Raw genomic sequence first — 17,837 nt, 5'->3', positions numbered from 1 at the left:
CTGCAGTTTTACTAAACACAAGTTCCCTAAATACTTCCATTTAACTCTAGTCATATAATTAAACACTAGTTCAAATGCACTAATTCACAGTGAAACATGTTTTTGAAATGAAAAGCTGCACGTAGGAAGATATGTAGAGTTTAATTTTGCAGAGCAGAAAGTGAAGACGAGGTGAAATTCTGGGACCATATATCTTAAATGTGGGGGTCAGTCTTCCATTAAATGATCTTATTGATAATATATGTAAAATAATTCCATTTCGCTAGAGAGTTCTATCTCCTGTTGTATTCAAAGTGTCAGCTATGTAGTCTGATGTTAATCTTGAAATAAAGTAAAGACTTAGAATTTTGCATAGCAAGTATGGATATGCCTTACAGACAATACTGAAAGTGACCCTTTTGCTTTGGCTCACGGCTGCCTATTTCAGGCCAAAATGGTCCAAGAGATATTTTGGCAAGTAACGTAGGTGTCTTCAATAAAAGCAAAGGTGAGAGAAATATAAAATAGCCATTAAGTTGTTTCAGGGCATAAGAGGAACGAAGGCCATTCAGTGTTCTGTTTGTAAGATCCTGCAAAAAATTTCCACACAAATATTTTTAGTTTTTAGGGTACAGATTCTAGGACGAGCCCAGGATTATTTTTATGCTACTCCTGTCCTTTTACAATCAGTAAATGTCCACAAAGCAGAAGGGAGGAACTTACCTTATGCTTCTAAAAATATACTACAACCATAATTAACCATTTTTTGGAAATTGTATTTTAGAAATAATAAAAATGGGAAATGCTATTTGTTGCCTTTACCAACCAACTTTCAGACATTGTAGATATTAAGCCCGCTAACATGGAGGAACTAACAGAAGTGATTACTGCTGCAGAGTTTCACCCACATCATTGTAATGTGTTTGTCTACAGTAGTAGCAAAGGAACTATACGACTCTGTGATATGCGTTCTTCAGCCCTCTGTGATAGACATTCAAAATGTAAGTAATTTAGACTATATCTTCTTGCTTTATAGACTTTTGTCATATACAACAAGAGACCGTGTAGGTGTTCTACCTATATAAACAAACATTAAAATGTCAAATTCTGCTTATTGGTAAAGAACTTACAAAGGTAAGGAGTCATAGTTTTGTAGAATGGAACATTTTAATTGTCTTGTTCTAGGCCATCAGCAAGCAGAAGTGTAGCATGAGACAATTGACGATGTGACTCAAGTGCTTTTGGCACCAGTGAGACCTGTCTTCTGTCCAGACTCAGTCTTGGTGCTTCTCAAAGGTATCTGCTTAACAAGTGCCAGTTAAGGGCAGTTTATTGACATCTACCTTTGTGCATTAGGAACTGGGCTGAGGCTGCCAGAACCCATTTCATTTGTGACCATTTACACCTATCGGAATGAATTTTATTCATAATGATCTGTGCTGGATTTGAAGCCAGTTCCCAGAGGTGAAAGGCCAGTGTTTTTGAAGCACTGAGCCACACAGCCTCATATAGGTGAGGAAAGCTTTTATATTTCCACCATAAGGAATAGGGCCCATCTTTACACACAGCCTGTTGTTTCTTGGTTGTATTACAGTAGTAATGGTTTTATATATCACTATTTCCTGGGGTTTACCTAAATTGCATTGATATTTCTAGGTAAACTCATATTCTGAAGCAAAGATGAGGGGTTTTTGATTGGGGAAGAGAAATATTTAAACATTGTGGCAAGTATGGTATGGCGCATTTCCTTTTTAGTCAACTTAGCTTATATAATTGGAAATGTCAATGGCCAATCTAACTTGTCATATTTTTGTTAGTTTCCTTTACTCTGTAAAACGTACGGTAGTCTGTGATGTTTTCATAAAAGGTTTGTAAGAAAGAACTTTGCTATTATTCCCTTGGTGTTGAATGGTTCATCTTGTCATTGATTTGAAGAATTAAGAGTAAATGACTTTCAACCTAACCAAGAAGCACGGTTCAAGAAAACAGACAAAAATCCTCATTGAATTTCAGTGTAAATACAAACTTGCTCTTTCAGTAGATTTTGTGTGTGGTGCAATTTATATTCACTTATAAATAAACCCTACAGCACCACTAAAAGATGTGGGATCTGTAAAAGAAATGTACACTGGAGATGCTGACTTCTCTTACTGTTTCACATTTAAAAATTTTTTAGTTTTACATTATGATAAAGTTATAGAATAATCAGTAGTCCTAGAGGGAACACAGTGACTTTTGAATTTAACTTCATATACTGGGTTTTTTTTTGTTAGTTTCTGCCTCTTAATGTTCATTCCAAAACTCCAGGAATTGCAGCTTCTTCATATGCCCTAATGGGAGAACCCATTGGAGCTTAGCAGCTAGTGGTTCTAGCTATGAGAACTTAGTGCCTTTTTAAAGAAAGATCACCTTTTTAAAAAAAAAAAAAAAAAAAAAGCTAAGCAGGGCTATAATCTCTTTTTCTTTTCTTTTCTTTTTTTAAATGGAGGATTTAGTATTCAGGTCCATGATTTTAAAATATGTAAATACTGAATAGCATTGCCATTTGTAACATTTTGAGTATTGGATTCAGTTTTACTTTACATCTTAATTTACAGTTTTTGAAGAGCCTGAAGATCCCAGCAGCAGATCATTCTTTTCAGAAATTATTTCCTCAATATCTGATGTAAAATTCAGTCACAGTGGTCGATACATGATGACAAGAGACTACCTTTCAGTTAAAGTGTGGGATCTCAATATGGAAAACAGGCCTGTAGAGACATATCAGGTAAAGTGTTCATATTTTTTAATTTTAAAAAAAAAAAGCATCTTTTTCTTTTTTTAGATCTGTCTAATACTTCCTTAAATGTTTTAAGGTTCATGAATATCTTCGAAGCAAGCTTTGTTCTCTCTATGAAAATGACTGCATCTTTGACAAGTTTGAGTGCTGCTGGAATGGTTCTGATAGGTAAGGTTAATTTCAGAAATTTAGTCCCCAATCCTGAGAACACTTAACTTATGTTAAGTATGTGAACAGTCCTTTTGAAGTCAATTTGCAAGATTAAGGTCTGAAAATATTTACCTTTTGCATCCTCAAAAAGATGGCAAAGGCAATGTAAACTTTCTCTCAATTAACCCTATTTTAGTTTAAATTATTGCTGCAGTTGCGTACAACTAGCTTTTTTGGATATTGACTTTAAAACTATCCTGAAACAATTTTTTCATATTTTTTTTAAATAAGACACATACAGAACTGGTTTTCATTATTTTGAAAGATCAGTTTTTGTTTAATTTTATTTCCAACCTTTCTGTTGGGCTTTGTCCTTAAATTTGTTGTCAGAGGTAAACAATACATATAGAAACAGAGGTAGCTGTATAATGCAGTTTTATGTCTTCTAGCTTTTGTTTTGTTATATGATCCATGGAAACATTAAAAATTTCTGGATAAAAAGTGATATACAAGAGTGTGGTGGTTTGGAACTGCGCTGTGATAACTTATTGATATTGTATGTTGGCCTGTTTATTGGGTATTTACTGTATGAATATACTGCTATATTAGCTCAATAGGGGTATGTCTGAAATACAGGCAGGAAGGAGAAGAATGGCTCGAGAGCTACCTATCAGCAAACACTGGAGAGTTGTTAAGGGACAATGCCAGCACTGCTAGCTTGATTCTTTCTCAGTCTCCAAACATCCTACAAAACTGGTTTTGGCCAGGACCCACCAAAGAACAAGAGAACCATAGCAGGGTATAAATAGGAACATGCTCTCCTGGGGAGGTAGAACCTGCAAGGAACCAGATTAAAATAAGACTCTGACATAATGGCTCACTCCAAGTTTCTGGGGAAACTAGACCTGCCTATGTCCCCATCATGGGATGATAGGACTCTGAAATAAGATAGACATGCATATAGACTTATTTATTTTAAAATCCTTTTGTCCCCTAAGGCTTTGTTTCTGCAGCAAAATAAACAATGTTTTTGTTTTAAGAAGGCTGTTCGGTCAATATAGACCTCTGGTCACAGATTCCTGAAGGGAAGAACCTGATACGCAAACACAGGAAGATCTGCAGGGCAGAAATGTTTGATAGGGTACTGTAGCACAGGTCCCAGTCAAGGAGAGGGAGCATTGCAAAATTCCACCCTGGGATAGGTATAAGAATGAGCCTAACACCTGAAGGAGTGCACTAGGAGAGATCAGAAAGGGGACATAGGTGCAGCTACATCTGTAACCATGACAAAGAACTTATTAGGGTCATTGCAAAAATCTCACTTGGAATATTAGCAGTCCTACCCTGCTCGTATCAAGTTCCAGAAAGGAGTTGTCAATCTGTTTACATTTCTGCTAATACAAGAGTTAAATATCTTTCAACAAAGTTGATCATTTTCTGAAATTTTCAGGCGAAAGGTTACCTGCATTACCTTTTTGATTTCTCAAAGTCAAAAGAACTATCATAGGTTTAGACTGTTATAAACAAATCTGTTCTATAATTAAGGCTCTGATGTCGTTCTTGTTACACAATTTATGTGGTGCTGTTTGCACCCCAGAGAAGTTCTCTCCCTCTCTGGTATAATCCAATCAGTATAGTATTCCTTGTATTTTGATATTAAAGTCAACTCGTTTTACACTGTTCTCAATTATTGAATTTTTACTGTGATGTAGATATTTGTATTAACTTTTATAATTTGTTCTCATCAGGGGAAGGTAGAGATAACTGGTATCTGGGAAGTGGCTTTGGGCTCCAGGAAGCAGTTTTGAAATACACATCCAAGTGTCTGCAGTGCAGGAGAGCTGCCCTGCATTTCTGGTACTGCTAGCTGGAATTGGGTGGTTGCTCAAGGACTACCTTTCCCCCTGGCTGCTTCCAGTGTTGTAGGATGAAGAGGGGGTAGGGAAGGGATAATACTACAGTAGGAGTAGGAGCAGTTCTGTCAGCTGTGACAGGGAGGGTGCTGCTACTTCACCAGCCATTTTTTCTTGTGCTGGTCCAGAGGGCTAGAGCAGGGAAAGGTCATGAGTGATTTGTCTGTGTCTGTAAGAGAAGAGACAGTGAGGGGAGAGGATATGTAGGATAGCAACGGGGTGGGGAGAGAGCTGGAGAGGAGGCAGTGGTGAATGTGATGTATGAAATAAATGATGTGGGAAAATGGATCAAAGGAGTGGCAATGAGGAAGGACATAAAGTAAGAGAAAAGAATATAGTGCAAGGTTCTAGTTTTAAATTTGAGCCCTGGCAGTCATTCATTCTGTGCACAGAAGAAATAAATGAGGTACACTGCAGTGGAATAATATATTATGGTCTTTAGTAATCCAAGTAAAATATTTCCTTTTCTTCTGGTTTTAAACAGTGCTATTATGACTGGCTCCTACAACAATTTCTTTAGGATGTTTGACCGTAACACACGACGGGATATTACATTAGAAGCATCAAGAGAAAGTAGCAAACCTCGTGCCATCTTAAAGCCACGCAAAGTGTGTACAGGTGGTAAGAGAAAGAAAGATGAGATAAGTGTTGACAGTCTGGACTTCAACAAGAAGATCCTTCATACAGCATGGCACCCCACAGAGAACATCATTGCTGTAGCTGCCACCAATAACTTGTATATATTCCAGGACAAAATTAACTAAAGATGGCTTATTTGAGGACAAAGTCGTCTTCTTGCATAGTTAAGCTCAGTTGTTTCTGTAAAAAAGAAGGCCTTGTTGTCCTACCAGTAAAGAACATTGATGCACTTACTTCCCTTTATAGATAAAGGAGAGAAGCTTGCCTGGTTTTGAGTTCATGGTGTAGTTCTGCCTTCAGTGAGGGGGATGTGAGTTGCAATTTTCAACAAGAAAAAGCCCACTAGAAGCAGAATTGATGGACAGTGCTCAATAAAGGCCAATACTCAAATGTATTTATTTAAGTCTGAGCCTTCCTTTCCAGTTTATAGACCAAAAATTTAACACCCAAGAAGAAAACTTGTCATAAAAATATAATTTCTGTCTCTGCGCTCTTTCTCTGCTGTAATATTTGGGCCTTTCAAAACATTTATTGTGCTTTATGCCTGTAAACATTCCTTCTCTGGCCTTTTATCTAGGCTTAGGTGTTTTTATCTCTGAGCACTTAGGTAGGTCTTGAGTTGGGTTTGTAGGCAGGTTTCCATGTATATTTACTCACCATCTGTATCTATAACCACACCTTCTGGTGTAAACCACTTAATAAAAATAACAAACTATAAAAAGTGTTTTTAAATCTGAAAGTATGTATTCAGTCTTTTTATTTTTTTATCGCATGTATTGAGGTTGTGAAAAATAATTCTGATGGGAAGATTTGAAAAGTTTGTCCCAGAACATTTTTGACAGGCAGGTATGAACAGATTTGTGTAGTATGAAATATTTCGTACTACTCTAAAATTAGTTTCCACAAAACTGTCATTAGTTGAAATTGTGTTGGTTGCCTGTAAAATTACATCATACTTTATGCAAAAAGTAGGAGATTGAAAAGGTTGGTATAAAGTTATCTAGAGCCATACTAGAAAGAGACCCCCTTCAACAGAAGGAAAAAAATATCTTAAAACATTCAACAAAATTGCTGCTTTAACAATTAAAAATACGATTTAACAGATGCCTCTCAAATGTTCGACATAAACACATACCTTATGTGCATTATTTTTTTTTTTAACCTGGTTAGTACCTCTTGTTTTGGAAAAAAATATACTTTATTTTAAATATTAAAATTTGGCATAATATGTATATTGAATTTCACATTGCAGTTAAAAAAATTAACTTATTATGCCAAACAGCAGCACAACATAACAAATTTTAACATATTGTAACCCATGTTGAGACCATGAGATAAGGTTATATGGAGGCTACATACAGATGTGAAATGCATTTGTGGTAATGTCTGTTCCTGTTGACAACAGAAGGTTAAAGAATAATTCTTGGTACTCTCTTTCAAAAGGGCCTGCAACTCATCCCTCAGTTTTTCACCCAAAACAGGTGTGGGTGTAAAATTGTACCTGAAATAATTGCAGGCACATTTTAATAGCATCAAATTACCTAGATATGTAAAGGCTATAAAATGTGCCTGCAAAATCAGAGGTGTCTTCTGAAAATCAGATCCTTTGAGCCTCCGTGATGAAATAGAGAAGTGTGGTTTACACTCCATTTTTAATAAAATGAAGGTGTATTATGATTACTCAACCAGATATGGATATGCAAGAAAAAAATGTCTCTGTTCCTTCCCTCTCAATTAACGTCCATAGTGCCACTCTTGTTCACAATAAGCTAGTAAATACAGCTAACTTTTTGGGGTTCTATGAATAAAGTTTAAATAAAAATCTTATACTGTATATTGGTTGTGACACTATTTGCAAATCTTGAAATGTGGAACTAGGTCATTTAAACATTAGATTTGACCTTGTTCTTAAAATACATAATAGAGCTAATACAATGGGATTGTATATACTTGTTCAATTATTTTGACCAAAAAGTTTAATAAATTTTAAATGTTTACCTGAACGTGCTCTTTGTATTTTGACAACTTTTTCCTTATTTTTGCTTCTGAAATTTTAGCTGAGTTCTGCCAACATAATTCATTGTAGACTTCCATGTTAAATTGGTATGCTTCTTAGGAAAGGGAAATGACCAAGTATGTTTAGCAAAAGCCTATAGAATCTCCTGCAAACACTTCTTATGCACTTCACTTGGTTCACTTGAGTAGTCCCATTAATTTTCCACTGAGCAAATTTAAATATGTGTAAGGGCTTGTCTACACTTAAAACGCTACAGTAGTGCTTCAGTGTAGACATTATGTATGGCTGACATGAGGGGTTCACCTGTCAGTGTAGGCAATCCACCTCCCCAAGAGACAGTAGCCAGGTTGACGGAAAAATTCTTCCATTGATCTAGTGCTGTTTACACAGGGACTTATGTCGGCTTGACGCCCTTGACCAATGTAGTTAAACCAAACTCATTTTCTAGTATTGATCGGGACTGTGTGTTCGTAAGGTCAGATCCTTAATTCAGAAGGACATATCACCATACTAGATGACTGTAAATATAGTTGGGCTGCCTATTATAGAGCCATTGTGGTTGCGTCCAGCAAACCCCAAACCATGAGTAGGATTAAGAGAAAACCAAAGGGTTCTGTAAGAGAGATTATATAAACGAATTTAAATTTCTTTGGTTAAACAGCTGGTGGTTCATGAAAAGCTTTCAATGCATCTTACTTGGAAACAATTTTTCTTGTCTTTTTGTTTTGGTGGGTGGGATTCTTCCACTCCAGTTTTCAAATATTTGCACAAAAATAAAAATTGAGATTAATAAAATCAATTGTTTGGTATCTGAAATCAGTTTGGAACACCACATTATTCTTTTCAAGTTAGTCTTGATCCTGACCCAGGATGAAAACTTCCATTGGCAGTGGTGGGAGCGAGATTTCCATTGTCTGTTTTCTAGGTAGATTGTTATACTGCACCCAACACCATGGTATCTTAAGTACTTAAGGAGACAGGATTATAGTATGATTTCAAGTGGGAGGTATAAACAGGAGAAATATTGTTAGTGTTAGATATTTGTAGTACTGGATGGATTAGCATATTTATCAGTAAAAGCTAATAAATGTTGATTTCACTGTGTACACCCAAACTGATTTTAAAAAAAAAAATTGATGATGATAGAAATTTACAGATAGGTAAAGTAAGAAAAACGCTCCTTGATAACTTATTAGCTTTAAATCAAACTATTTACTCAGTGTGTATTGACATCTGATGTTGACAATTTTAACTTTTTGAATTTCAATATGTACTGTCATAAATGGTTGGACTCCCGCAAAAAAAATTTCCCACAATTGTGAAAATTTAAATGGATAAATTGAAAAAATGCTTACAAATATATCAATATAATCAGTCAATTTTTTTAAAAATTGAATTCTTCAAGCCTATATGTGTTGTCTACAAATATTGCAAGAGAAATTAAGTTCCAAGTTCTCATCTTGGCAGGTAAAAATGTTCAGTTTAGGAAATAAGGATCCTTATTTTATGCAAACATTTCTGAGAGGGAGGATAAATCTGTAGGAGCGAGTAATTTTCAGTTGTGAGGAAATGAAAAGTGTAACTGTCCTGAATCTTTGTATCAGAATTTACAGTTGTCAGAATTTCCCTTTTTGATCTATCCTTTGATACTCTTCTTTCCCATAAAATGTATTGATGTTTAAATGCAACAAGCATATCCAAGAAGATCCTCCCTTTAGAACATTTTAAGATTTGTATGCTGTAATCAGTTGTATAAAACTCCTTTTGATAAGGGAAGGCAATGTTGTCTAGTGGCTAGAGCACTAGACTGGGATTCGGGAGACCTAGGTTCTATTCCTGCCTCAGCCTGCTGAGTGACCTTGACAAATCATTTCACCCTCTGTGCCTGTTTCCCCAGCTGTAAAACAGGGATAAAGTGCTTTTGAGAGCTATAGATGAAATGGAAAATTTCTTACTGATAATTTTCTTTCAGCTAGCAGCGTCTTCTACAGTTCTGGACATCTGGGGTTACTCTGCTCTCTTTGCAGCTCGCAGAGGCAGATCAATATGGTGCCACACGGTCTGGCTACACCTCAACTCATCTGGCAGCAAGCAGGAGCAATTTCCAAGCTGTAAAGCTTGCATAACTGCTGGTTTTATACAATGTTACTATGCATAAAAATGTCAAGAAACGTTTTTCATGGAAGCTTTTAATATTCTGAACTGGATGTTCATTGACATTGATACATCCATAATCATAACCTGTACACTTGTGTATATACATATGTAGAAAATTGTGATTGTAAACTGGTGCAACTTCATCACCTCAGAACAATGAAGTAGTCAGGGAGGGAGGAGTCAGGCAGGAAGGGGAGCACTTAGTGTTGTACAACCCACAAAAGAAGACAAATGAGGTGCCTTTACGGTTAATGGGAAAACACTTAGAACTCCCTACTGCCCAATGTAACCACGAGTGTCCATGCCAGGAGGGGGGGAAAGGTTCTTTTGTTTTTCTGTTTGTTTTTTTTTAAAAAAGCCTTTTTAAAGGAGACTTAAAATTGAAGTCTTCATCCAGAAACTGAGGGACAGCCTCTGCTATGAAACTGTTCAGCGGGAATAGGTAACTTAGATTCACTTTTCTAATATGTCAGATATAGAAGTGTAAAGTCTGAAATAGCATCTTTGTTATTTTCTGTAACTTTTATGTGTTTGCTTTACCTTATTATTTCATCTTTGAATCTCTGATTTTTTTTTCTGTTTGCTCTTTTTATTTTTACCCAAAACAGGTCTCTCGTTTGTGGAGTGTGTGCACCAAAGTGAATTATAATGGGGAGGCTGTTTTCACACGTTCAGGGGTGATGAACCAGAGGGAAAAGTCTGAGAGGCTGGTAGCTAAGAACTCTGGATAGATAGAGTTGGGGAGACCTGTGACTGAAAGGGCTGTTGGGATCACCTCGCAAAGTAACTAGGCTGGTGAAAGCCAAGGTGAAATCTTTGCTTGTGGGCTGGCTACTGGTGTCAGGATTCTGAGCCATGGCAGTACAGCATTAAGGCACCCGAGTTACAGGGACAGAACCCCTTACTGGTCTGAGTGATCCCCAAAACCTCACACTAGGGTCTGCATCTTTTGTGAAGCATTTGGGGCTCTGCATTTTTATGATTTGCAAACAGGTGGGAGGGAGGCCAAACATCTGAACAATGAGATCAAAAATCTCCTGATTCAAGTTCAACTTGGAGTTGTTGCCTCTCCGTCTGCTGAGCCACTCTGCCTTTTGATTCAGGTCCTCTTCGATGTGGATCGCTCTGAGGGAAAGGAGGAACTGCTCTGCCCACCTCATTATTTCTATTGCTCCCCTGTGTAGTGTTCTCCTTGTTCTCCGACTTGGTGGTTTGTCTTATTGAAACAGGATGTAGTTTCTCCTTAGGATGGGCGGGAATCTTTGCTGTGCTATCTTGACCAGTCCCAGCTCCAAGAGGTTTATGCTGTGGCTCCACAGAACTTGGGCTCTTAAGGTTCCCCCAGTGAGCTTCCCAGCCCTCCAGGCTGGTATTGATTGCAGGGACTAAAGGATCTGGAAGGCAGATGGGCATGCCTTTGTGGTCATTGTCATGGGCAGACCACCACTGTAAGGAGCTGAACACCTGTATTCAAACCTATACTTATTTTTCATGTGTTCTGTGCAGTGATCCCACACCTTTCATATAATGGCTTGAAGACTTCTGATATTTGATTGTGCCCAGGGAGTGATGCATGGAGTCCAGCCAGTTGGAGGCATAATGCTATGGCAGGCCTTGTGTGGCTCTGAAGCAAGAAACTTTCTGTATTGAACAGGAGAGATTTTCTTGGCATTGATGATGAAGCTGTGCTCCTGGAGAAGGTTCAATATCGAAGATGTGGCCCTTTGCACTGCTGACTGCAATGGTGCTCTGATCATGATATCATTCCAGAAAGTGTACACATGAGTTCCCTGCATCCTGAGTCTGGGGAAGTTTTAACCTAAGCTGGTAAAAATAAGCTTCAGGGTTTTTTTCGTGCAGGTCCCCACATCTGTACCCTAGAGTTCAGAGTGGGGAAGGAACCTTGACAGGCCTCCATCTTTCTATCCATGGATTTCTTAGGGGGAAAACTCCTCCTTTGTTATCAGCAATAGTCTTTGGTTCTTGGATATTGTATAGCCTGAGATTGCTCTTGTTAACATACTTCCCATTATCAGTCTTGTTCTATTTATCCCGAATCACTTCCTCGAAGGAGGAGTGAAGGGGTATGGCAGCCTCGGGAGGATTTTGAGAGGAGAAATTTACTCTGAGGTTTACTCACAGAAGCCTGCTCAGGTTTGGGAGCCAGACAGCTTACCTTACTCACAGAAGGAGTAGTCGTCAGAGGACTCCTGTCAGCCTGCAGCCCGCTCAAGACAACTGCCTCAGAATCTTTTGTGCTTTTTCTTTTCCTTTTTGGCCTTTTAGATTTTTATTGCTTTAGGAATGTAGAAATTGTGCTGCAATTTTGGTGAGTTCTTTTGTGGCTTGTCTTCCTTACAGCCTGCAGCCTGCTCAAGACAACTGCATCAGAATCTTCCCACTGGGTCCCATTCCCTCTGGGAGGGGGGGAACTCCATTTTCAGAGCCCTCCTGGTTGGCTGATTTGAAGCCCTGCTTCTCCCAGGGTGCCATGGACCTACTTTGACTTGTGTCCCCATAAGCCTCCCCTCTTTGTTATGCAGGGGTCCCCTGGAAGTTGCCCTCTGAGTTCATTGATCAGGGTTCTCCTTGCTTTTGGAGCTTCTCTCTACTCTGCACTGGTGTTTCTGGTCCTTTCTTCTACTCTTGGAGTTGTGGCTGCCTGTCCAACTCGCAGACCCAGGATCTAGCTCAGTTTGGGACAGAAGGCTTGGGTGGAGCTGGGAAAAACTTGCCATTTGCAAAGCCCTAAAAAGGTGGAAAAGTTAAATTAGGAGGAATGGTGGCAGCAAAAAACTGCCACTGTGTGCAGCTGCAGTGCTAGAGAAACAGGTAGCAAATAGGAGCAGAGGGGACGTGGCTGGACTGTGTAGCGCCGAAATGTTGACCTGACTCAGTGAGTTACAGAGAGGAGAGATTTCAGAGTAGCAGCTGTGTTAGTCTGTATCCTCAAAAAGAAAAGGAGTACTTGTGGCACCATAGAGACTAACCAATTTATTTGAGCATAAGCTTTCGTGAACTACAAGCTTATGCTCAAATAAATTTGTTAGTCTCTAAGGTGCCACAAGTCAGTGCTTAAATTTTCAAGTGATTTTGTAGGCTCAAATTGAGGGCCTGATTTTCAGAAGGCTGCTGTTCAGCCCTGAATGAAAAGCAGCTCCCTTGAAGGGGTCTCAAGTCAGTTACCTAAAAATTGAGACAACTAAAATCTTTAGACCCTTTAAAAAAAGATAGGCCATAGTGTTCAGTTTGAGTGTGGTTGGAAGTAGAAAAAAAACAGAAGAGTTGGGCTTAGTCTCAACCATTTCTAATCACTACATGGAGAGTTGGTAGATAAGTTAATGGTGAAAAAATCAATGGAAAACTATGGAGCCGAGCACCAGAGTAAGCTGGAGAATTAAAATCAATGTATTTGCTTTTGTATCTTTCTCCCGTAAATCTAAGTAATACATATAGCAGAGAGCGCTTCACTTGTTTGAAGATGCAGAGAGTATGATTCTTTGAAAAATAAAGGTCATCATGCTCATTCAGTGTGCATTTTAAACTTCTAAAAATAGGTACATTTTCAGATAGGTGATTTTGAGTAAAGAGTTGTATCTTAGACTAATTGGTAGTACTGGTACATTCTATTGCTAGGGCAGACAGAGTGGAGAGAGAGACTAATCACATTTTTATAGAACTTGCAAAGTGTGAAATTACAATATGCTGAAGTCATCTAGGAATCCTTTAAGCTAGATTGATAACATATAGTATGAACAGAGGATGAAGATGCTCGTGCTAAAAAGTATATTTCATGGTATTGACTGTGGAATTCTCAAATATTTAATTCCATGGATTAATTTAAATAACATATTTAAATACAAATTATACATGATGCAATTATGTGGCGTTTCTGTGCTTCTCCATGAAGATATCCATAATTCAAACTGTATGAGATGTGCCTAACTTTTTTTCTGCTAGACCGTGTCATTTCTTGACTTCCTCTTAGCATTTTCTATAAAAGTGAAAAGTTAAAATGTCAATTTTCTGTTGCCTAGCTTCTCTCTCCATCCATCACTAATAAGGAATACCTCCCACCTGTGGAATTTGGATGTGGTCCAGCATTGCTGGATGCTCCAGGACTCAGTTCAGGTCACCAGATTTTCTGTGTCAAGCAGTTCAGTTTTTCCAGACTGTTTTTATTTTATAACTTAAATTAATATTCCATGAAAATGAATAAAAAAATATCTCATCTGACAACTTCTCTCCCTCTCCTGAGGTTAGGAATTACCAGAATATTGATGCTCTAACTATCTGGCTTCTCTGGTACAGCACCTATTGAGTGGGCTCCCTTTGCCTTCCACCACTGCAGAAAGGAAGCTCTAGAAGCATTGAGCTAAGTCCAAGAGGTGCTATAGACAGCTTTTCAGGAGCATCAGAAGCCGAGCTGTGTCCTGTTGCCACAAGCCATCCACCCTCACTTTGCCAAGGCCTGGGCTTGAGATAGCAAGCAATGCCCTGCTGCCACAAGCTGCTGACCCTCACTCTGCTGGGGAATGGGGCTTTGAGTTGGACAGGTGTTTAGGCCTCAATTCCACCTGAAGCTGACTTCCATGGGAGAGTTAACCAAGAACCAGAGGGTTCCCATGGAGAGGGGAATCCTTCACAGCTGGCTCATGGGTAAGTCTTGCAAATGCAAACAAACCCCCTTCCAAAGGCCATAGTTCATATTGTTAATGAGCACATGCTGTAAAAATTGGTTTAAACCCCTTCTTTGTCTTCTCCCTTGAGAGACTCTTTGCTGGGGCATTTCTCTTCACAGAGGCTATCAGTGTTCAGAGACAGTCTCACTACCTTTCCCTCACCCTGCAGCATGTCTGGGCCTGCAGAGAAGCCTGCCACTTCTGTGAAGCTCTGCCACAGGCTGCAGTGTAATGAGATTTATGCTGGTCTGGTTTTCAGCCTGTGGCCCTCTCACTTTGCCAGGAAAAGGGGCTCTGAGTCTGACCAGTAGAAAGGAGAGTCTCTCTTTGCCCTTCTCCCTCTTCACTGGATGGCTCCACACTTAAGCATTAGTAGCACTTCATGCAGTCTGTGACCAGACGGTCACAGACTCACACGGCTGCACCATCACTTACAGGGAGGTAAGTGAAAAATCCCTTTCTCCTTTCAGCAATCCTGTTTTTAATGGGTAAGGCCCAGAGAGGTGTCCCCTACAGTAGCGAGGATCTGGGGGAGCAGACAGGCATCCTTCCAGGCTCCTGGGGCCATCACGCAGGCTATTCCTCACAGTCAAGATATTTGTACCATACCCCTTCTTGGCTGAGTGGGTCCCCAGACCAGGATGAGCAGTGTGCTATCTCCCACCTGTAAACAGCAACCCAATGTGGGTAAAGCAGTTGCCTCACCAGTGAAAGAGACAAGTCACAACTTCAGCAGAGGACTTCTTTCCAAAAGACCCTATAGAAAATAGATCAAGGATACACTACACAGAAATTTTGAGACTCAACTGTAGCCATTCAAACCAAAAACTTGTCCTGTACTTGATAAGGAAAACCAGCTAGGTGACAAGCAAGTGGGCTTATTAACTAGAGCTATGATTTTTGCCTGGAATGAGAAATCTCTGGGTTCTGTTTGGGTCAGATCCTGGGTATGACTTGTGATGATTTATTGCTCCTAACTTAGTGTACTATAAGTTATATTGTAAGGTAAGTAACCATTTTTTTTTGTTTATTTTTTAAGTCCCAGGATGTAATGAGTTCTGTACCCATAATATATACACTAGCTGTCCACTAGTTATACTTGTGTATTTGTAGTGTATTCTGAGCTCTCTAGGCTTGTATAAATGAACTGGTAGTTGAAGCAGGAAATCCATGTAGGAACTGCATGTACAAAAAGCAATTAATAATTTGACCACAAGATAGAGCTAGTCTAGTACTTTATACAGTAATATATATATACACCATATAATATTATATTGTTAAATGTTCAATATAGTAATAATAGTGCTAGATTAATACTGCTGTGATAATATGGTTACATTTATCCATCAATTTTTTGCCTTTTTTTCAACCATGTGAAAAGGTCAGAGGGTTATAATTTTTTTTTCTGTGTCTAGTGAATCTTTAGTTGGTCAAGTTGATCCTCATTTTTCATTAATGCAGCATATATCAGGTGCAATATGAATGACCTCACTACAACCTCTGATCTTCTGCCAACTAAGGATTTTATCCAGCAGAAATTTTGTGGCTGTAGTGCAGACTTCAGAAGGCTCTTTGTGCGGCTGGCAAACTTAACTCTCTGATTCGACTACAAATTTAGAGTCTGGAGTGAGCCTGAAATCTTGGTCCTACAATCACTTGTCTAATAGAAGTTGCCTGTAAGATGTTTTTTTAAAATGACCTCCAAGGTCACTTTTTGTAAAATGAGTAATGTTTTTTCTTTGGAATACTTTTCATGATGTGTATAGCATGTCAGAACAGTGAACACAAGTTTATTGAGTGAGGATCCTGGAACTGGGGGAAAATTGAAGTAGTAACATCTCTCATTTGATACTTAAAGTAATAAGTAATTTAAGGATCTCCAATGATTTTGACCTATCCTGCCCCCTACAAACCTCTTACCAGTCCCTATGCACCTATCCTGCCCACCCTCTACACATCCCCTACCAGCCCTCACACGCCCTTATGCACCTATCCTGCCCATCCCTACACACCCCCTACCTGCCCTCACACGCTCCTGTGCACCTATCCTGCATGCCCCTACACACCCCCTACATTATCACGGTTTTTACTCCTTGCCAAAGATGGTTGAATTGCTTGCCTGGTCTCCTGGATTAGCTACAAATAAAAGTGTATTTAAGTTTAATTATGCGGTTTGGCCCTTTTTTTCTGTTGGCTTATTAGTTAGGTATATTTGGACCTCTTCTCTGTGGTGAAACTTTATTTTAATGAACCCACTAGTCTTGGCACATAGAGAGTACAACTTTCTTTTAATATTAATTGGGGATGCAAATTATTTATATCCTACTCTTCTGCTGGCACAGGATTGTTCCCACAGAGTGTATTCTCATGCCTTGCTCAATGTAGTTTGACAAGCTGCAAGCCATGGCATTTCCATGACTTTTCTTTGAGAAAAATATTCTACATTGTACTAGATCTCACCAAAGTTAGGCCCCAACTCTGAAAAATGCTCCATGTGGTTGGACTCGCGTTGAGGTAAATGGGGCTCTGAGCTGAGGCAGAAAGGTGTTGAGTACCTGCAACTCCCATGGGAATCAGTCACCTTTCTTTGTATGCCAGAAGCAGTAGTGCTAGAACAGGAGCCATGCTGGCGTTTGAGTTTTCCCAGTGAGTTGTATTACCCACGCACAGCACTGTTGGGATGCATCAAGTTTATCTGAGAAATGGAATTGGAAAGCTACATGCTGCCTTTGAATCACTTGTTCTTTCTGAAAGTATCAGAATGGACTGCCTGACTACTATTCTGTATTGCTCTTCAGGGATTGAACCTGACCTTTCGAGGTGACTTGAAGAGGGAGAAGATGAGTTTATATACTTTGTATTTTTTTTAAATTAAAAAGTTCTGCTTTATTTTTGACTTAGGGCTTGTCTGCACACAAGCTAGAACCAAAATGACAATTGGTTTTAATTCATGCCTTTAGTTGTTTCAGTTCAGTTTGCATGCAGAGAGAGACTTGTTTTGCTGGACCTTTTCACAGAGGATGGTGGCACTGATCTAGATTGAGAGCATGCTCAGCCTTTCACTGAAAGAGAAGTGTTGAACCTTTGACAAATGTGCTTTCCTTGCAACTGTCTGTTAGCCATGGCACTGTACATTTATTGAACTCAAATGCTTAAGTTCAGTGATGTTGGGAATAGCTGATATTAGGTATACAAAATCAAAAAGCTCCCAGTGTTGATTTGGAACCATCGAGTTTTGCAGATAGCTGGCCAATGTAATTAGGAGATCTTACTGTTACCTCTTACTTGCAGTGTTTGGCAACGCACATTTGTAGCATCATGCTTCAGTTTAGGCCCCAGTCCTGCAAGGAGCTCTGTAAAGATCGGACCCTTGTATCTGCTAGGAGCCCCCACCACAATCAGTGAAGCTCTGATGCACCCAGCAGGAGCTCCACTCTACATCAGGGCCCAACACTGTAAGCCTTTACAGAGCCTAGCACAACAGGGTCCTGATCCTGATAGGGAGCATACTGGGCTAGTGC

The 17,837-nt window shown here is 39.1% G+C and overlaps 1 protein-coding gene across 2 annotated transcripts in view; it reads left to right on the top strand.

The window, feature by feature from the left end:
- Window positions 1-7,418, top strand: part of PPP2R2D (protein phosphatase 2 regulatory subunit Bdelta) — a 44,517-nt gene extending 37,099 nt beyond the window's left edge. For both annotated transcript variants that reach the window (XM_073354023.1, XM_073354024.1), the window contains 4 exons: window positions 816-980; window positions 2,577-2,746; window positions 2,835-2,926; window positions 5,306-7,418. In XM_073354023.1, coding sequence (XP_073210124.1) covers window positions 816-980; window positions 2,577-2,746; window positions 2,835-2,926; window positions 5,306-5,585 — 707 coding nt within the window. In that variant the 3' untranslated portion in view covers window positions 5,586-7,418. The remainder of the gene's footprint in view (window positions 1-815; window positions 981-2,576; window positions 2,747-2,834; window positions 2,927-5,305) is intronic.
- Window positions 7,419-17,837: the final 10,419 nt, after the last annotated feature.

This window comes from Lepidochelys kempii, chromosome 7, assembly GCF_965140265.1.
Source record: "Lepidochelys kempii isolate rLepKem1 chromosome 7, rLepKem1.hap2, whole genome shotgun sequence".
NCBI lineage: Eukaryota > Metazoa > Chordata > Testudines > Cheloniidae > Lepidochelys > Lepidochelys kempii.
Note: the sequence above shows the minus strand (reverse complement) of the source record. Positions and strands in the feature narration are given on the sequence as shown.